The sequence below is a fragment of the Balaenoptera ricei genome, chromosome 15, assembly GCF_028023285.1.
Source record: "Balaenoptera ricei isolate mBalRic1 chromosome 15, mBalRic1.hap2, whole genome shotgun sequence".
NCBI lineage: Eukaryota > Metazoa > Chordata > Mammalia > Artiodactyla > Balaenopteridae > Balaenoptera > Balaenoptera ricei.
The window spans coordinates 47,510,974-47,532,938 of NC_082653.1; the positions used below are offsets into that span (position 1 = coordinate 47,510,974).

At 42.0% G+C, this 21,965-nt stretch overlaps 1 protein-coding gene across 3 annotated transcripts in view; it reads left to right on the top strand.

Moving 5' to 3' along the window:
- RALGAPA2 (Ral GTPase activating protein catalytic subunit alpha 2) overlaps positions 1-21,965 on the top strand; it is a 281,669-nt gene that overhangs the window by 183,796 nt on the left and 75,908 nt on the right. For 2 of the 3 annotated variants that reach the window (XM_059898891.1, XM_059898892.1), the window contains exons 36-37: positions 2,271-2,429; positions 20,707-20,834. In XM_059898891.1, the coding sequence (XP_059754874.1) occupies positions 2,271-2,429; positions 20,707-20,834 (287 nt within the window). Of the gene's footprint in view, positions 1-2,270; positions 2,430-20,706; positions 20,908-21,965 lie in introns of all 3 variants that reach the window. The other variant, XM_059898893.1, reaches the window with a different exon arrangement.

Consider the following 21,965-nt stretch of genomic DNA (forward strand, 5'->3'; position numbering starts at 1 on the left):
CACGTTCTGGGGTGCTGGCCTGTGGCGGGATGGCCACACAGGAAGGCTGTTCCGTAGGTGTGTTGGTCCCATTCAGAAGTTCATGCCAGCCCTGCATCAAGGGGCACAAAACTACCCAGAAGGCTGGCTCGCTCTGCGGGGCGAGGAGGGTGGGTGTGCACCCCGGGGCAGCCCCCGGCTCTCACAGCCCCATTCTGCTGCTCTAAATTCCTCCCAAAGTTTCCATCTGAAACTACTCCTATTTCCCTCAAAAACATGCCTTTATCGTGCTGCCGCTGAGCTGCTACCACGTGTTTGACTCCAAAAGGATTGAATTTCAGGAGTGCGTTGTGAACTCCTTGCATGCTTTATTGAAAAGGAAAAAGAAAGAAAAATGGAAATAGAGAAAGAGAGAGACAGATGCCTAGTGTTACTGTGAAAATCCGGAGTCTTCTTTTTTAACTATTTATGTAACGGGTTGGTACACCTTTTGCCTGCTACCCTTTTAGTCTTTATATGTAAGAGAAGAGGAGAAGGAAAAAGACACGTACTGGGTGATTTTGCATTTAGAAAGTTGTAGACACCGTTGAATTTTTCTGCAGTGTCGTGCCCCGTGCTCCACGCCTGCAGTGGCATGTGTCCCAGAGCCCAGGTTCAGACTCAGCTGAATAGAGCGCCTCACCTAGGAGCCACCTGAGCTCGCGCCTCACCATAGGTGCAGAGGTACAGTGGTCCCCAGAGGTGTGACAGAGGGAGAGAGAAGCAGGCATTGCAGCAAACCAGCCTCCTTTGTGACCTTGTAAACAGAAAGGAGACCTTTTGGGGTGATCTCAGGTTTTCCCTTTGTGGTCAGAGAGTCTATAAAGAAATTGTATTTATATTAAAGTGTTTTAAATACACAGTACTTCAGAGCATTCTTTTTTATACTTTAAGACAAAACCAAAGCATTAGCTTTGACATAACATCTCTGCTTTACTAAAGTGCCTCCGAATTCAGTCACTTTGAGGGTTCACCTGTTAAATAAGCTAGGAAGCAAGGCACACTTTGTCATGGTGGTAGATGGCCTCCTTCTGCAGCGTGTGCAGGGCCGGGACCTCACATCCTTAGGAGGCATCCAAGGGCCTTCACCAGTCAGCCTTTGTGGGTTTAGGACTTCAATTTCAGCCAGCATTTTAACCTTTATAATCGAGTTTGCTTGAGTCACACGGCCAGGCCTGCCCAGATGACCGCACCTGCACTTTCTCCAGCCCGGGACGTGCAGTCACTGTGCAGGAGCTTTGTCGAGGGTGTTCTTGCATCGGACCAAGCTGGGCCCTGAGGGATGCACACAGGTTCCCTTCCTTGGAGGCATGGGAAGCCCTCCTCAGAGAGGCCAGGAGTCTCAGACTTGTTTTTGGACCACGTGGCCTCTTGTGTATAAAGTGATACACGAGAGGGCTAGGGGAGTTGAGCTGTGACAGGGCAGTTGTCCTGGCTGCAGCTTCGATGGCCATGGGCCGTGGAGGCCAGGTGGCTCAGAAGCCCCAGCCAGCTCCCAGGCCGCCCTGCCCCACGCCGCTCCTACACCGTGGCAGGGGCGTGCCCCGCCTTCCCGAGCCCCCGCCCCTCCTCGTCAGACAACATAAAGATAACGTGGCCTACCTCAGAGAGTTAGTGGAAAGACTGAACAAGATGTATGTGTGAACAGACTTTCTCTACAGTCAGGCACTCTTCAAATGCTACGTACTAGTGCTGGGTATTAGTCTCTTATGAAATTTAAGTAACACATTCGTTTCTTAGACAAAGGTAGTGTTATACATACTTAAAGGTTTGTCATAAATCTCGTTTTTATGCATTTGGTAAGGATTGTGTTATAATGGCTTCTGTTCTCTTAACACTCATCTTCTGTTTTTCTTAATAACCATTGAATTCAGAGCCTAATGAAGCTCTACTGTAATACGGAATAAAAGTCTCACGCCGTCCACTGTGTAGAAACTGCTCAGCCACATACTGCACAAGGCTTTGCTGCAGGAGTAAAATTAAATTTTTAACAAATTCTGGAAAAGGTCTTGTACCTGCGATGCTTACGTGCCTCTCTCTCTTGGTTCCAGTGTGTTTCATAGAAGGGCGAGCTGGGTTTTTTTCGTGTACTTGTGCTTTTTTAAAATCCCCACAGAAGGCATCGGTGTTGTAGCCTTTTTTGGTGGTGAATTATTTTTGCCTCTGAGTATAATAATTCAATTTGTAAGCCACGACCCCTCCTAAAGTGCTGTTATCGCTCTGATTAATAAGGAGCAAATTTGCCGTTGCAGCTCCGTCACTTGGGGAATGACGAGGTCCACATCATCTGGTCTGAACACTCCCGGGACTACCGCAGGGGGATCATCCCCACCGCCTTCGGAGACGTTTCAATCATCATCTACCCCATGAAGAATCACATGTTCTTTATCGCGATAACGAAGAAACCCGAGGTATGTTTTCACCGCGTTATTCTTCTGGCTCGTACAAGCGTTTGCCATATGATTCACTGTTACTGAAAAACAGCGATACCAGTATGCTAAAGGGGCCACTTTACACGTATGTGAATTACACATGCTAAATAGGAATTAAATATGAATTGGGATTTTCAAAGAATCTTTCATCAGGAGCACAGAATTCTGTATTTTATTACTGAGACTCTGAAAATTATAATGCAAAGACACGTATGGTTTTTTAAATGTTTTTAATTTTTAAGATTTTATAATTTAAAGAAATTGTCATTTAGAACTTGGGGCATGTTGATTAATAACAGTAAGAGTTGAATGAGCCCCTTGTCACATCTAGCATTTTGTGGGTAGCTGTGGGTACGGGATCCAGCCTTGCCTCTGCTGCTGCTAACGGGGGTCGGTCCTGAAGGATCGCGGAAAAGTCCTGAAGAGCTGGGCCTCCGTGGCTTGGCCCATGTCGGGGCTTCTAACGATGGACGTGCCTTGCCACCCGTCAGTTCAGCCGGGTCCACTGGCATCGATCACGGGAACAGCCGGAACCATCCAGGGCCTGAGTGCCGGAACCTGGATTGGCTTCCGTTTCTGTCTTTACCCTGCCTTTAGTGGTGGTTTAACAGTGCTTGATACAATGACTTGATTTTATTTGCAACTATTAATACAAGGCGAGTTTTTTGGGTTTTTTTTTTTTAGTTTTTCAATTAGACATTTAGTGTATTAAGTCTCTCCTTCTCAAGAAAATGACTTTGTGTATTTCAGCTTGATATTAAATACAACCTTCATTTCCATTCCAAATTGTCCTCCTGCAGGAGCTATAAGTTACTGTTCTAAATACTCTCTATTTTTAAGCTTTAAAAATAGTAGGTAAAGGTTTCCTGGGATTTATAACCTAATCTAAAGTGTTCAAGTTGTGAGGGTTAAACGAGCTAAGAAATGGAAGGTGCTTCAAACAGTGCCTGGTCCAGAGGAAAAGCTACTTAAGTGTTAATAATAATTATTATTATTATTATTATTATTGCTATTATTATTTTTTGTTATTGTTACTACCATGAAAATAGAATAATGACAATGCGAGTCAACTCCTGAACTCAGAAAAGCCCCTACTCTGGCTGGTGAGAAGCCTGACATAAGGGGAACCCTCTTTTCTACTCAGGGAGCAAAGATGCCGAAGTTCTTCATGTTAAATATTTGTGCTATCTTTGGTTCAAGTCTCTGTGCATGCGAAGTGTTCACGTTTGTATAAGAAAATGGCTCTTAGTGCTAATAACATTTGCGTGTGTCCATGAAGGACATTAATTTAAAAAATTAAACTGAAAATTTTAATATTAGACAACCAATAAATTTAGTATCCTGTAGCTTTCAAAAACTGGAGAATGTGTTTCTTTAATATTTAGTATGGATTAACTGGCTTTATTAGTTCATTTTCAGCACGGCCCTCTAAAATGTCATTTAATGTCCTAAAAATGTCACTTTTATTTTTATAGTAAATTAAGAACATAAAAGGTATTTGAGTTCACTTCCTGGTGTCGAAGTGATTTTTGAAAAGGTATTACAATGCATGAAAACAAGTTTCTTTAAAAAAATGTGTAAGTTTTATAAATTTGGCCATAAATTCTGACAAGATGAATCGAGCAAATCGTTTTCTTAATACTTCAATTCAAAAAGCCTAAAGGGAAGAAGAGAATAATGGCCAACTGGAAATTTAGTGTTATCCCCACATTTAAAGGACAAACCATTACAATGTAATAAAATTAATCCAGACATTTCCAGGGCAAGTGTGGCTGACCTTTTGCTCACCAACCACTGACCCCAGGGTGAATGCGAGAGGCTTGTGGAGGGAAAGTCTGTTTGTTTGGCTTCGGTCCCTGGTATTTAAATTGCATTCCCTAATCAAATGAAAAGGCTGTCCTCTCTATCAGGTTACAGAATCCATGGCAACATTTGGCCTTTTATATCCATAATGTTAGCCTTTTTGTTCGCATCTAAGTAGAGACACCTGGAGCAATGTTAACATTAACCGATTTAGCATTAATAGCTTCATTATATAAGAATTTCTGATCAGATAGCTGTTACTTTTGTTATATTGCTTCAGCTTGTATTGTTGTCATTTTTTATCTCCCTGCTTGGCAACCAGGCAATGATTTGCAAATTTTTTTTGTCTTGATTAATTAAGCAATATAATTATCAGTAACCACGATGCAGCCTTTGCTCAACAAAGCTTCGGAGAGAAAACAATGGTAAGTCTGTTAGTATGAATGCATTCCACGCGTCCCAGATGCATGAGGATATTACGGACAATGAGGGGAAAGGCCGCCTGGGAGCGGGGACAAAGGGTGCCACGCAGACTCGACACACTGCACATACCGCCAGGGACGCACTGTGGGCTCCCGGGGACACAGACGCCTCGTTAGATTACAGCTAGTCAGCAGAGATTAATTCTCAGCCATTTGGTGCAATAATTTACCCATTCCCCAGTATTTTAACCAGAGCGCCTTACCACGGAAGGGAAGGCTTTGTACTTGAAAGGTTTATTTAACCTTGCCTACTTTTAGGGATGGCCACCAAAATCAGTATTTTTGCTTAGAAATTGTCATGACGCAGCCGCTTGAAGTTGAGGAAGCTCCTTCTCCGGAGGGCAGGCTGTGCACGAGTTTCCAAAATGATAGGTCGCATGAGAGCTGTCCGTGGAGGACCTGTATCTTTTATCTGAACGTGGTGTGACTCTGTGGTCTGAGTACACTTTACCAGCCTCTGGGTAGCCATACTTCTCTAAGAATAATTTTAATCCTTCTTTAGGAGGGGGAAAAAAAAAAAACAAACCTCATCAGTACACAAAAGTCCTGCTCACTGGATAGAGTCATGCATATTCAAATTGTACTTTCATTCACTGGGCCTCGTTAATAGCCTGTGTAATAATGTGAGGCTGTTTGTAATACAAGCTCACACACAGCACTGCTTCCAAGGCCTTTGAAATTTAACATATTTCGCTTTTTCATCCATACACCTCCCTTAAATATACAAATTATGTGCCTGGCAGAATCCGCCTCCTCTTCATAATACAGCCTTTGCAAAACGGTATGTTGAAGGACCACGGCTGTGCTCGTGTCAGGCGGGCATCTGAGAGGGTCTGCTCCCTTCTTGAGCTTTTCATTGAACTTTTTAAAAGATACATTTTTAAAAAATCGGTGTGCTGAGCAACGTAATATCATTGTTAGGTTACTTTCAAGATAAGTCTGTCTCCATAAATGTGGACACCGTAGCCTTTGGTCACGGAAAAGAAACGTGCTGTTGTCAGACTTGTGGTTTTTCCTACTTGTATTACTGAGTCAGCAGTCAGAGAAGACGTACACATGGGACAGAATGTGAGTGATTTACAGGGTTTGTTAAAACGCCCAATTTGTCCTGCAGAAAAATGATTCGTAAAGCCTCCAAACTGTAGGAGGTACCCGTGTTACTTTCCTTCTTCCAGTAATTGGAAACAGTACGGGTACTCAGCACATTGGCTTGTATGAATTTGTGAGAGTACGTTTTAGCATTTTTGTCATGTTTCTCTCCAGACACATGAGTGGACTGGCTGGTGATTATCTGACCAAAGGGTAGATGAGCGGAAGCAGCCTTGACCAGGAGCAGTTAAGACAAGAGGAAGCTGTGGGAAAGGGTCCTCTTTGTCACCCCAACCAGTGTCCATTTTGTAAACGAAAAACATGTTAACATCATCTAGACTCTCCTTACTTGGCCATGGCAGTTATGGGCCTGGGAGGAGAACAGGGGATGATTCAGTCCTTTCTAAGAAGCACAGGCAGGAGAGAGTAATAGGATAGGAGCTGGGGACCGCAAAGTTCCAGTTCCTGTGCTGCCACAGTGGGGGGTGTCTTGGGCAAGTCTCTTAATGTCTTTGGACCTTAACCTCCTCAGGTGTAACGTTCAGGTTGGGGACCAGGGTGTCTACAGTCCTTCCGGGAATTCTAAGCACCCCTTAAAGAGGACGGGCCCTCCTTGGGTCCTCGTGTTCCTAGATGCCCATCCTTTCCCTGAGTTGCCCTGAAGCTGCCGTTGAGGTAGTTTTTGACTCCCTTGCAGGCTCAGCAGCTGTTGTGTGTGTGCGTGTGTGTGTGTGTGTGTGTGTGTGTGTGTGTGTGTGTCTCCAGAATGACACCTAGCCCAGGACCTTCCCCTGGAGTAAGTGCTCAAAATGCTAGTTAGGGCTGATGCACCAGAAGCCACAAGAGCATCTGCACATGTGAGGCCAAGAGGAGCCAGTGTTGGCACCTGTGTTTGGAAGGAAATCTTTTCCCAGCGTGGCTTTATAATAAAGGGAATGTGTTTGACTGCAACGTGGTTATGTAAATTTCCTCTTATTTCAAATGTGCAATTTTCTTATTTATCTCAACCCCAACCAAATAACCTTTTTGAGATTAAGTCATACATTTTAAAATAGTTTGGGACATTCTCAGGGAAAGTAAGTTGTTAGTTTTTGAATATGTAAAGAATCATTTATTTTGAAAAGATAACTGAGAATACTGAATAACCAGAATTCACTAAATATGTTTTTAAGTGGATTACTGCAACATGTTCTGTTTTGGTAATTTATTATTATCGTTATTGGGAGTTTTTAAAGTAGAGGAATGACACTGGGAACTTTGTGAAAAGGCAGCTGTCATTTGCAGATGTTGTATCAAAATCAAATTTCTTCTCTAATTCATGGCCACTCCTAATTTGAGGAATTCCCTGGATACAAGAGATCTATATTATTCCTTTTGTCCAGTTTTGAAAGACTATCTGAGTCACCCACAAACAGTTGCCAAAGAATAATAAGGAACATTTATTTATAAGATAAGCCTCAGTACGGATGGAAAAAAATCTATAGCCTATTATTAACTCATAGCTCCTGTTTTATCTTTCACAACAATTTGGCTATTAAGAATTCCTTCTCAATTGATTTTCTTCAAAAGTTGCCATTGTTTGCCCTTTTATTCAGTTGGTCTTTGATAATACATCTTCCTGCTTTTGCCTTATCCTCCTCCTTTGGCCAGAGCCAGCCTGTGTAAATGTGTCCTGAGTGGCCAGTGGAAGAGCCCGCTTTGTGTCAGAAAGTAGGACAGTTCTCATCCTCTGCCCCAAGTGACCTCAGCAGGAAGGGCCTTCGGGCCCACGATGCCCGCTCTCTGACCCCTCGGCAGACACGCATGTGCCTTTCAAATCTCCTGCACGCGGCTGCACGCACCCTCGGCCAAAGCTGGGCAAGGCAGGCTGGGGTGTCAGGAGTGTAGAGAACTCCTCCATAAGCAAGACACAGGCCCACCGCCCCAGAACAAGAGGCGTACTTTCTGTGCTGTACTTGAAGTTCATTGGTTTGTTGTTTATTGTAGTTGGGTTTTTTGTTGTCTAGTTTTCTTCATGAATTCTTTTATCGCAGCTCCATCTCACTGATTACGGGACTGCTTTTTAGGGTTAGGGTTAGGGACCTCATGACAGGTCCGTGGAGCACTTCTCCCCCACATCTCACCATGGCATCAGCCAGACTTTTGTATAGTAACAGGAAACAACCAAAAGAACTGCACATCTGAGACCTTATCCATGAAGTCTCTAGAGAAACCCAGACACAACAGGGGAGTCAAAAACAGAGGCATCCAAGGAAGCTTTAGCCTCTGACACCTTCATCTACAATTTCAGCAAACCATAAACACAGCCTAACTCCCAGCCAGACAAACATAAAGCCTTACACTAAAGGCCTATTTACTTCAGTTCCTTTTACCTGGTATATCATGTCCAGCTTTCAACAAAAAAATTGCAAGGCATACTAAAAGGCAGAAAAACTCCCACAGTTTGAAGAGACAGAGCAAGCATCAAAATCAGACTCAGATATGGCAAACATTTTGAAATGATCAAATGAGGAATTTAAAAGAACTGTGATTAATATGCTAAAGGCTCTAATAGAAAAAATGGACAACATGCAAGAAGAGATGAGTAATGGAAGCAGAGAGATGCAAACTCCAAGAAAGAATTAAAAGGAAATCCTAGAAATCAAAAACACTGTAGCAGAAAAGAAGAATGCCTTTGATGGGTTCACGAATAAACTGGACAGGTGAGGAAAGGAACTGTGAGCTTGAAGACATGTCAATAGAAATATCAAAACTGAAATGCAAAGGGAAAAAATGATAAAACTGTACAGAGCATTCAAGACCTGTGGGATAATTATAAAGTGTTATATACCCCTAATGGGAATACTAGAAGGAAAAGAAAGAGAAAGGAACAGAAGAAATATTTGAAATTATAATTTAAAGATATTTTTATATAACATATACTTTAATATATAATTATAATATGTGAAAAATTTCCAAGTTGATGACAGATACCAAACCACAGATCCAGGAAGCGTAGACAACACCCAGGAGGATAATACCAAAGTATCTACACCTAGACATATCACATTCAAACTGCACATTGCAGACTGAATGTTTGTGCCCCCCCCACCCCCCAGAATTCATATTTTGAAATCTAACCGTCAGTGTGATGGTATTTAGGGGTAGGGGTAGAGAGGTGATTAGGTCATAAGGGTGGGGCCCTCAGGAGTGGGATTGGTGACCTTATAAAAGAGGCCCCAGAGAGCTCCCTTACCCCTTACTGCTTGTGAGAACACAGAGAGAAGACAGCCGTCCATGAACCAGCCATCTTCCGACATCTTGTTCTGGGACTTTCCAGCCTTCAGAACTGTGAGAAATAAATTTCTGTTGTTTATAAGCCAGCCAGTCTATAGTACTCTGTTAAAGCAGCCCAAACAGACACTACCAAAAATCAAAAACAATGGGAAAATCTTAAAAGAAGCCAGAGGAAAAAAAATAACAACTATAGAGGTTCAAGGATAGGTATTACATTGGACTTCTAGCCAGAAATCATTTAAGTTAGAAGCAAGTGAAGTAAAATATTTCAAGTGTTGAAAGAGAAAAACCACCAGCATGGAATTCTGTATTCTTCAAAAGTGAAAGAAGAAATGAAGACTTTCTCAAACAAAAATTAGGAAATTTGTAGCCAGTAGACCTGCCTTGCAAGAAATATTACAATAAATTCATCAAAAAGAAAATGTCACAGATCAGAAACACAGATCTACTTTAAAAAGGAAGAGCTTTAGAGAAGGAATAAATGAAGGTAAACTGAAATCTTTTATTTTCTTATTCTTAATTGATCTAACAAATAACAGTTTTTTCCAAACAATAATAGCAACAGTGCATTCAGTGATTATAACTTATGGATAAGTAATGAATGACAGCAGTGTTATAAGGATGGGAGGGAAGAATTAGAAATATTCTGTTATATGGTACTTGCACTACCTGTGAAGCAGTAAGTGTTATTTGAAAGAGGACTTGGATTAATTATAAATGTATATGTCAAACTCAAGGGCAAACACTAAAAGAAGTAAAATGTATATAAAATACACACACACACACACACACACACACACACACACACACACGTATGTGCATGTCTGGAGGACAGGGCCATGCCTCCCCCTCCACATCCCACCCTGGACCATGGAGCACATGAGAAGTGCTTGGAATTTAACACATTTTACTTTTTATAAAAGTTTCAGTCCGTGGACTTCTCAGTCTTTCTGACAAATAACATAACTGATATTTTTTTTTTCCAACGGAAAAGTTGTTATACTTGAATGCAATTTTTTAACCGATGTATCTGTCACCCACTTTGGCATCTCAGGCACTGCAGGGCCAGAACACACCCTCTCAGTTCAGAAGTTCATATCGTGGGATCATGAGCTTCCCAGAGCGGGAAACTGGCAGGTCCTGGAATCCTAGACACCGGGGGTAGAAGCGCCCTGAGAAACCACCGGTCTGACCTTGCTCACGCACAGATGACCCTGTGAGGGTCAGTCTGTCTGTGCAGCCAGCATCCCTGGTGCCTACAGCCCTGTGAATAACCACGCCCAGAAATCACTCCTTTCCCTTTGGCCTCTCATTTTGGCCCTTCGTTATTTCCAGTCTGGCACTTGATTCTCTCATTGTTCATTATAACTTTTTGGTTGTTTTAGGTTGACTTTGGGGATCTGGTCAGAAAGGTGAGAAACTGTGTTGTTTGCAATTTTCATGAAACGCCCCCAAATAGGTTCTGTTCTCCTCAGTTCGTAGGCAGGATTCAGGGCAAGGCACGTGGTGTCCCCGGTGGTGGGGCTGCTCCGCCCTGGTGCCTCGGTTGGTGGACGTGAAGGCCTGCCCCTCAATGTGAGCCTTGTAGGACCACATCTCCAGGGATGGTCCCCGTCCCCGTCGGTGATGAAGTGGTTCTGGCTTCGGGGTAGGTAACCAGACGCTTTTCTGGGGGGATGGGTGTCTCCCCGCACGCCTAGTCGCCCGTGTGTAGAAGCTCTTTCCTTCCATGTCTTTCCTTCCTGACCTCTTATTCTAACATTATTATCCAGCTCACAAAGTTCTGTTCATAGAGATTGTGGTCATTAATGCCATTACTCTTCACTTCACAGGCCCTTGCTTTACTCCCATCTTTTTGTAAGGTGGCTTTTCCCTCCGAGTATAAAGACATGCATTCTTCCCTACCTGACTTCTGCGTTTGGTTCCTGACCACTTAGTTTGCAAAGACCATCTCCAGGTTAGCTCTGTGGCCTCTACCACGCTGTATCTCCTAGCGACACGCACAGACTTGAAGAGCATGCTTTCATCGTGGCCTTTTCATCTCATGAATAAGCGTAGAAAATTTACCTGGTGCTCTGTGTTGCCTGCATTTGGATTCCCAGGACATTAGGTGGAGAGGGTGGAGAGGCTGCAGGTGGGCAAATACAGCAGCGACGAGTTGTGAAAACGAGCTGGTTATTTCTGCTGGGCGTTCACGGAGTCCGCTGTCAGCTGGGTCCCCCGGCTGTTCTTCAGTATTTTCCTGTGTCTCTCAGTGATTCTGATGCTCCATGCATTTCCCAAGGTACCGATTCCAGAGCTTTACAATCTTCTCAAGTCCACAGTCTAGGCTTCCCTCCTGCCTTACCTCCTTCAGTGCCCAGCCTCTGACTTACCCAGGAAGCCCCTCGGCAGCAGCGTGCAGACCGTTGCCCGGTTCTGTCGACACCCTTGCTCTTTATTTATCTGTAACCTTTTAGGCACGTCTTTTCACACAACACCAACGAATGCTCAGCTGGATTAACACCTCCTGACGTACGTGGTGGGGAAGCTGCCTTAGCAAAGAGAGCCAGTGCCCCCTCACCCTTTCCTTCCCGTCTTACGCTATTTGCCTGGGGTGTACCTCCCCTCCCATCACCAGTCTCTGCTGGCGCCCACGGTCATGACCGCCTCCTACATGAAGACTTCCGAGGCTTCTCTCAGCTAGAAGAGGACTCTCTCTGGCTACAGAACGTTATGTCTGTACTCACCCTAAAGCTCTTTTTTTCTCTTCATTTTTTTGCCTTCTTGAATACATATTTTTATCTTGCGTGCAAACTGCCTGTGGGTAAGAGCCGTGACTTATTTCTCTGTATTCCTCTATAGCCCTCAAAGCAGGCAAATACGTAACTATGAAACAGATGAAATCTGATCTCCCTGCCCCTTTCAGCCTAGAAAGATTCTGTGTACTCTTCAGAAGTTTCAGGCAAAATTTGAGAGTCCTCTGATTATCCATTTTTTCCAAAAATTATCTTCTGATATTTAGAGAACATATTTATACATATATAGAGATTAAAATATTTGGAAATAAACATTCTCCTTCTCAGAAACATACCTTATATTTCTTTTAAAGTTTTCACCCTTATCTCAAAAGTATATGATTCTTCTACATTCCCTCTCATTAGGACAGTACTGTTTGCACCACACTTATTAATATAGCATTTGAACCTTGCAGCCAGTCTGTGAGGGCAGTAGGGCAGACCACACTGCTCCTGGGCTCCAAATACGTCCACAGTTGGTGCAGGTGTAGCAAACTTGGTTTCCGGGTAGCCAAACCAAGTCCAGAATTTGAATCCGAGTAGCGTCGATCTCTTTCTGAGTAGAAGAGTGTTAGTTGTCACACCTGTGTGCAGAGGCTTATTAATGGAGGACTGTGTACACTTTACAGGCATATGTGCGGAATCCTAGACCTTTGATTAAGTCACCCACCTCTTACATGAGAAAAGCAGTGTCAAAGAGCTGGGCACAAAAATCGTGGCCATATCTTTGTTATGAACAGATGCCTTTAGTTTTTAAAAAGGGAGGCATAACTGACCAAACTGGGTAAGTCACACCACCCAGACTCTGCATTTACAGCTTCCAGCACAGCCTGGGGCTCAGCAGGCCTGGATCTCGTGGCAGTGTTCCAGTTCTGGAAGCTAGAGGTCATCCATGAGGAACTGGAACAGACCTCAGTTGTTGATTATCCAAAATGTCTCGACTGAGTCCTTGAAAGATTAATTCCCACAAATCAAATGGAGATTTCCGATCACTTTGTGTGTCCCAAGGATTCTCCCTTGTCCTTGCTCCAGCAGCTGGGTGCATCCCTGTGCTGTTAGGCTGCACAGTGTTGCAGCAGGAACTTCTCTGCAGATGCGAGTCTTCTCTGCTTTCACGGGATCTGGCCAAGAGAACCTGGCTGTGAAAGTGCCTTGGACTGGACCCGGGCCTGATGAGGAGAAAATCACTGGGGCTGTACTTTCTAGCTCTGTGCTTCCTCTCACAGCTGTTCTTCCTTTCAACACGGAGCACATGAGAGGGGCTCCACATGCATCTCCTAATTTGCAGCTGGAAAGGAAATCTAGTTTGTCAGCAGTCTTGGAAAATCTTATTAATCTCCAGGATTTGGTCATCATGCAGAAGCTTTAGTTGGTTGTGAATATACATGCTCAACAAGGACGAAGTGATGAATTGAGGTTATGATTAGGCCTAATACTTGATGTAGTCTTCCATTAAATTTCCCATTGAGCATGGGAGCAGGAGGGGGTACCCAGGAGATTCCCTTTTCCCCATCCCCGTTGTGTAGCAGAGGCCTCACCCAGGCCACCCCAGAACCCCCTGTACCACGTTGCTGTCCGCTGATCTGGGGAGCCTGATAACCAGGGGCAGTTTCCCCTTCCAGTTGAGGGGAACCACAGTGCCTTCTTCTGGTAGGGTTGCTGCTCCCTTCCATACTGAAAAACTAACATCAGAGACCAGCATTGTAGGAGCAAAAGAAAAAACTTACATGTGGGTCAGGAGGAGTAATGGGAGACGCACTCTCCTTCCCCCGCTATACCTAGATGTGAGTATTCTGGTTATGGAAGAAAGGCCACCATGTATTGGTCCCTGGTTCCAAGGACATACCATATCTTATAAGTCAGTATCCCACCCTCACATGGCAGTATGTCCCAGTGATCATGGGAGATGAGTTTTCAACAATCTTCCTGCATGTAGGCCCCTCCACTCAGCTCCACTGGGTCCAGTGGGCCTCTGTCACACTGTCTTGCTTCCTACAGCTTATGGTGTCACTTGCTTTAAAATGAGGCCAGCCCCTACCTTGTTCTTCCTCAAGAATGTCTTAGCTTTTCCTGGCCTCTCTGATTCCCATATACATTTTAGAAGCAGCTCATCAGATACGGTGTGTTGAATCCACAGATCGGTCTGGGATGGGAAATAACAAATGCTGAGTTTTCTGGTCCATGAACGGATACATCCTTCCATGTATTATATTTAGACCACTGGAACGTCTCTCAGTGAAGTTTTAAAGATTTCTGTATACTTTCCTTGTTAGATCTATTCCTCTGGACTTCATATTTTTATGCAGTTGTAAATAGTATCTCTTCATTTCATTTTCTAACCATTGGTTGCTGGTAGATAGAAATGCAGTAGGATTTTTCTGTTTATGCTGTGTCCATTGACCTTGGTAAACCCTCTTATGAATTCGGAGCGTTTTCTGTAGATTCTTTTGGAGATTCTGTGAATATAATCATGTCATCTGAAATAATGACCGTTTTGCTTCTTCATTTCTAATTCATAATCTCCTATTTCTATTTCTTGCATTATTGTATTGGCAAGGATCTCCAGCACAGATGTTGATAGATGTGATCAAGGGGACATTCTTCTCTCATACATACATAAAGCTTTTAATGTCTTACCCTTAAGTTTAGTGGTTTCTGTAGGGTTTAGTAGATATTCTTTAACAGATTAAGGAAGTTCCCGTCTATTCCAAGATGGCTAAGAATTTTTTTTTATCATAAATGAATTTTGAATTTTATGAAACACTGTTTTCAACATCTGTTGAGGTGATTCTCTGACTTTTCTCATTTCTACTACTAATGTTGTTAAGTATATAGATTGATTTTTAATGAAAACCCACACATATTCCTGGGATGTACTCAACTTGATCATGATGTTTTATTATTTTTTGCACATTATTGAATTGGTTTGCTAGAATTTTGCTGGGATTTTTGCATGCATGTTCATGAGTGAGATTGGCTCCTGATTTTGTTATTAAGATTACACTAGCCTAATAAAATGAATGGGTTTGGTTTCCCTTTTCCTATACACTGGAATTGTCTCTAAAATAATAATTTGTTCTTTAAAGGTTTTGTAGAATTTGCCACTAAAGCTATCTGGGATGGCTTTTCCTCTTTAAAATAGTTTTTTTTCACTGTGATTCAATTACTTTAAAGCTTATAGAATTACGGTTTTTATATATCATCTTGTATCTATATTAGCTAAGTTGTATGTTACTGGAAATTTAGCAATTTCATCTAAGTTTCCAAATGAATAGGCATAAAAAGCTGTACACATTTTCTAAGCATCTGTGGTCGTGTCCCCCTTTTATTTTTAATATTATTTATTTGTACTTTCTTCTTTTCTTGATTCATCTTGCCAAAGACCTATCAATTAATTGTATTAGACTTTTTTCAAAGAACCAACTTTTGATCTTGGTTATTCTCTCTGTTGTGTTTCTATTTCATTAATGCCTAGTTTTGCCTTTTTTTTCTTTCCCTTTACTCTTCAAGTTTATTTTATTCTTTTGGCTTTCCAATATTTCTTGAGATGAATGCCTGTCTCATTCAGTTGCAGCCTTTATTCTTTCTAATATAAGCATTTAATCCTACACATTTTCTCTGAGTACTGTTTCAACATGTAAGTTATAATATCCACTATTTTCATTATTATTTAGCTTAACATATTTTAAAATATTCATTTCAGTATTTTTGTTGACCCCTGAGTTATTTAGAAGTATTTCTTCATTTCTGAACATAGAGATTTGTTCTGGTTTTCCTTTTGCTGTGGATTTTTAACTAATAGCTCTTTTGGGCACAAAATACGTATCGTATGAGTTCAACCCCTTGACATTTCTTGAGACTTGCTCTGTGACCTAGAACAGGGCCTAGCTAACTTTTTCTTTAAAGGACCAGGTAGTAAACATTTTAGTGTTTGTTGCCCATGCAGTGTCTGTCACAACTACTCGGCTCTGCCATTGCTGTGTGAAAGCAGACACAGGTGAAGAGAGTGGCCATGTTCCAGTAAGACTGTATTTTGGACTGATTTTGAGTTTCATATAATGTCATGTCACAAAATATTTTTTTCCAACCATTTGAAAAAAGTAAAAACCATTCTTAAGTTTGCAGGCCATACAAAAAAGGCACCAGGCTGGAATTAGGTCCCACAGGCTATATCCTTGGCCTAGAATACGGTCAATTAAAAAAAAAAAATTCTGTGCATACTTGAAGAGAATATGTCTTCTGCGACTGTATTTTGTATGTATCCATTAGGATGGTTTGTCAGTTGTGTTGTTCGAATCTGTATTCTTACTTTTAAAAAATATTTTCATTGAAATGTAACATAAAGAAAAGGTCACAAATTGTAAATGCACAGCTTGATGAATGTTTTCAGAGCAGACGATTTATTTATTTATTTTGGCCACGCCCTGCAGCATGCAGAACTTCCTCAACCAGGGATCGAACCCACGCCCCCTTCATTGGGAGCACGGAGTCTTAACCACTGGACCACCAGGGAAGCCCCTCAAAGTAGACAATTTAATACTACCCAGATGTAAACACAGGATATTACCAACCCCCAGAAATCACCAATCCCCCCAAAAAGTGGCCACTATTCTGATTTCTGTCAACATTGATTAGTTCTACCTGTTTTTGAATAGTATTATGTAGTGTGAACTTCTTTGTGTCTGTTTCTTTCACTCAGCACTATATTGGGGTCATTCCCATGATGTTATAGATTTGTTCCTTTCATTACTGTGGACTATTCTGTTGAGTCAATATGCCACAAATTTTGATTCATGCTCTTGTTGATGGACATTTAGGATATATCCACTTTGGTGGAATATGTGTGGCTTGCCTTTTCACTTTCATGATGAGCAGAATTTTAAAAATTTTTACTATCCAATTTATTTTTTTCTTTCATAATTGGTACTTTCATTTTTTATTTTTATTTGTTTTAGCTGCGCCGGGTCTTAGTTGTGGCATGTGGGATCTTTTAGTTGCAGCCTGAGGACTTCTTAGTTGTGGCATGTGGGATCTAGTTCCCCGACCAGGGGTCGAACCTGGGCCCCCTGCATTGGGAGCGTGGAGTCTTACCCATCGGACCACCAGGGAAGTCCCTGGTTGGTACCTTTTGTACCCTAAAAAATCCTTGCCTCACCCAAGGTTGCAAAGATTTTTTCATGTTTCCTTCTAGAAACTTTGTGGTTTTAGCTTTAATATTTCAATCTATAATCCATCTCAGTTTTGTGTGTGGTATGAGGTAGAGGTCAAGGTTCACTTTTCAATATGTCTATGCAGTTGTTTCAGTGTCTTTATTGAAACAGACTTTCCTTCCCCATAAAATTGATATGTTGCCTTTATTACAGATCAATTATCATATATGTGTGATTCTATTCTTGGACTCTGTATTTTGTTCTGTTGATATATTTGTCTATCCTGGTTCCAATATTATGTTATAGTCATTATTATAGTTTTATAGTATTTCTTGAAATCAGGTAACATGTCTTATTATTATTGTCTTGGCTAATCTATGTATTTTCTTTTCCATGTAAATTTATAATCAGCTTGTCCATATCTATAAAAGCAGCTTGTTGGAATTTTTATTTGTTTTGTACTGAATCTATAATTCAGTTTCAGAAGACTTGACATTTTTATAATATGGAAACTTCCAATCCATGAACATTGTACATCTTTCCGTTTATTTAGGTTGCCTTTAATTTATCTCAGCAATGTTTGGTAGTTTTAAGTATAGTTGTTTTGCGTATCTTTTGTCAAGTTTATTTCTAGGTATTTGACGTTTTTGATGCCATTATGAATAGTATTTTTAAATGTCATTTTCCAATTATTGGTTGCTAACATTCAAAAACACAATTATTTGGAGGGTATATTGTATCCAGTGACCTTTCACAATTCACTTATTAGTTCTAGTTAAAGTCCTTTGGATTTCTCATGTACATAATCATGTTATCTGTGAATAAAAATTACTTTACTTCTTTTTAATCTTTATGCTCCTTTCGTTTTTCTTCCTCTCTTTCTCTTATTTTTCTTTATTGTAATGACTAGGACCTTTTAAAATGTTGACTAAAAGAGGTGAGCATAGACATCCTTGCCTTTTCAGGTCTTTAGGTAGAAAACATTTATTGTTTTACCATGAATTATGCCATAATTTTTTTCCCTCGAAGGTTTCATCAAATTGAGGAAGTTCCCTTCTATTCCCAGTTTGCTGGGAATTATTTTTTTTTTATCATGAATGAGAGTTGAATTTTATCTATGCTTTTCATGTTTCTATTAAGAACATCATATGGTTTTTCTTCTTTATTCTATTAATATAGTAAATTGCATTGATGGATTTATGGGTATTGAACCAACCTTGGTTTTTTTTTTACAGAAAGTACCCCTTGGTCAAGATACAGTGTCCTTTTTATATATTGCTGGATTTAATTTGCTAAAAATTTGTAAAGGGTTCTTGCATTTTTGTTGAAGGATATTAGTGCATAGTTTTCTTGTGTCAGCTCCTCATGTCAGTTCCTACGGGCAAAGATAGTCTTTCATTCACTGTGTATGCCAAGCCCCTCCCCCAATTCTAACCACAGAAAAGGTGTTCTACAGATAAATAGTCCTTGACATGAGTCAAAAGACCTAGGCTGGAGACCCACATTTATTAGTTTATTTAAATTATTTCAAATATTAATGAATTTTACTCATTTGCATTCCAGCCGTGTACCAGGGTCAGTGCTGCTCATTGGAGGTTTTTCTCCTCCACTTGCAGCCACTCCTCAGTGTTATTCAATAATTCTTCCTCATGTCTCCAACCTCTAAACATTGGAGGGCCACAGGATGTAGTTCTTGAACCTTTTTTCTTGCTCATCTGAATACCCAGCCTGGGCTATGGCCATACCACCCTGTACGTGCCCTATCTTGTCTGAACATCCAGCCTCATGGCCGTGAGCACCAGGTGTCAGTGAATAACTCTTACAAATCTCCAGCCTGAGCCTCCCCCTTGGCTTCCCGCTCGATGTGTCCACTGCCGCCCTCAAGCATCACCACTGGGCAGTTAAAAGGCATCTCAAGCTTAGCACGTCTAACGCTGAGCTCATGGCCCTCCCCGCCAGTCTTCCAGGACAAGGTGGCTCCAACCTTCCAGTCGTCAGGCCACACACCGTGGCATCACCCATGCCTCTTTTTCTCTCCCACTTCATTAGTAATTCTCTGCAAATCCTCTCAGCTCTACCTCCCCACTTCCCCTGCTACCACTGGCATCCAAGCCAGCATCACCCCTCACCTGGATCACACAGTAGTTCCCTAACTGGTTTCCATAATGCTCACTCTTCGCAGTTTTCCCAACATAGCAGCCAGAGCAATACCTTTAAAGTGCAGGTTTGGGACTTCCCTGGTGGTCCAGTGGTTTAGGACTCCACGCTTTCACAGCCAAGGGCATGGGTTCGATCCCTGGTCAGGGAACTAAGATCTCGCAAGCTGTCCGGCGCGACAAAAAAAAAAAAAAAAAAAAAAAAAAAATACAGGTTAGATCATATCCCTCACTTCCTAAACCCTCCAGATCTATAAGATTCCCCTCACAGCCCCTCTTATTACCTGTCTGACTTTATCTCCTTCCGTGCTTTCTCTCGCTCACTCGACTTCAGCACCGTGGCTTCCTTACTGTTGCTGAAACATACGGATTCTGCTCCCACCCAGGGCATCGTACGTGCTGTTGCCCTGCCTGGGATGCTCTCCTGTCAGCCGTCCTCGAAGCTTGAGGTCACCCCTCCCTCTGTCCAGTCCTCTGCTTGCAGCGCCCCCTGCTGTGCGACCTCTAACTGGAGGACCCCTCCCCCCTCCCAGAAGGAGTCCTATTGCCCTTCCCTGCTTTCTTTTTCACCTTAGCACTTTACTACCTGACATATTACATATTTTATGTCTTTAAACTGTTTATTCTCTGAAACCTCCAATAAATTCTAAGCTCAATGAAATCAGGAATTTTTTTTTGTTATTTGCTGCTGTGTCCCCAGTCAATAAAACAGTGTCTGTCACATAATAAATATTTTTGAATAAATGAATAAGTAAGTGATAGGAATAAATACAAGAGTTATAAGCAAGACCCAGTCCTTGACCACATGGAGCTGCCAATCTCCATAGTAGTGAATGGATTAGATGAAATTCTAATGAAAAAAACAAACAAACAAACGGTGAGAGAGAGAAAAAAGAAATCCAAAAAAGACAGGCACCAAACCCTTGTGGGTGGCCCAGGCATGAAGGAAAGCCGAGTCTCTATTAAAGAAGTAGAAGGAAATGTGGATAATGCAGTGTCTCGGAAGCAGAGGGAAAGAAGGTTCAAGAAGGAGAAGGACCTTGTGGGGACAGTTGTCATCTCCTTTAAGAGTTAACATGCATCGGGATTCATGCAAAAATGTTGCCAGTTCCAAAACTGGTTTCAGAAGGTTGCCAGGCTAGGGGTGTACAGTGAGGCCCGGCTGTGTTCTGTGCATAATCCACACAGTGGAGATGCTTAGAAAGAACAGTGCCATCCCGTGAATGACAACGCGAGAAGGAAAAGAAGAACTTGGTGACAATCTGTCATGAGAAGTTTAGCCAAAGAGTTCGCAATAGAGGAGCGTCGTGGAACAATCCTGCTTGGCTTGATCCGAAAGCCCTAGAACTGGGTCCAGGTCTAGTATCCAGTCTGTGGGTGGCAGCCTGTGCAGTTGTGACAGGTCCGAGGCATCAAGCAGCTGTTCTCATGTCTTTGGTTTGACTTTTACTGGGTTTTTTTTTTTTTAATTAAGTGGTTTTGTTTTTTTTTTTTTTTGGTTTTGTTTTGTCTTGAATCAACAGGTTCCGTTTTTTGGGCCCCTGTTTGATGGAGCAATCGTGAGTGGGCAGCTCCTGCCAAGCCTTATCTGTGCCACTTGCATCAACGCCAGCAGGGCCGTGAAGTGCCTCATCCCCCTCTACCAGAGCTTGTATCTTTTTGCGCTAAGTGTGTAATGTATTAACCATCCCAGCATCCAGCTTCCAGGAACCTTCTCACGAGAGGTAAGTCTTAACAACTGGGTGGAAGAGGGAAGAGGGAATTTTTTTCAATCTGGGTTGAAAAACACTGTGATTTTCATACCATTCCTTAGTTTATATTAGATATAATAATTTTGTGCTACATCAAACTTAGAAGAGTTGGTTTTCATAATCAAGTCACATATGTTTATGCTAAGAAGTGGTGCCTATGACAAGATGCTCATTCCTCCTGGGGTATTTCTCCCCAAGTTCGGTCTCCTCCTCCTCCCTCCCTGTTTGCTGCAGTCTGTTGTGTGTAAGGTGGGGTGCTGAGAAAATGCAACGGGGTCACTCCAAGTGCCTACCAGAAATGACGCTAATAAATCAAAGAACGTAGCAAGTGCCACCAGAGAAGCACAAATGGTGTTCCAGGAGGTCGGGGGAGGGGGACATTGCGTCTGGTCGGGAGGACAGGGAAAGACACCCTCAACAAAGTTGTACTTGAACTCATCAGTGAGAATGGCTGGAAATCCTTTTGTCATTTTCCCAAATCATTAATATCTCCTTCTCTCATTTCTGGTCTTCTCTCTAAAAACAGAAGAAATTTCACTAGTGTAATTTTTTTTTCTCCAACATTAGTTGGCATGCTGTCATCTTTAAATTCAGGCATGACCCCTGACCATAAGAAAAAGAAATTAAGGCAACTTCATAAAATCGCTGCAAAAAAAAAAAAAAAAATCGCTGCGAAAGGCATCTGACCTCCTAATAAAACTCAGGATCTCTGTTTCTAATTAGTATTGGTAATGATGATAAGCGTATTGTGTTTGACCTCTGTCTCTGTACTTCTCGCAACCTTACCATCAGTGACATGTTGCTGGAGAGTGGGGGTGAGGAGTGGGTGAGAAATATAACGTGTGAATAGATACAGTTCATGAAAAATACCTTTCATTAAAATCCTGGTCACTTCATTGACAGATATTCTGTCTTTAGGTCAAAAAAAAAATACATATGCCATGTGGCAACTCGGAATTATCATAGAAATTAGTAGTAGAAAAGAGCTATTAGGTCCCATCTGGTCCCTCCCCGGGGGCCTGGGCAGCATT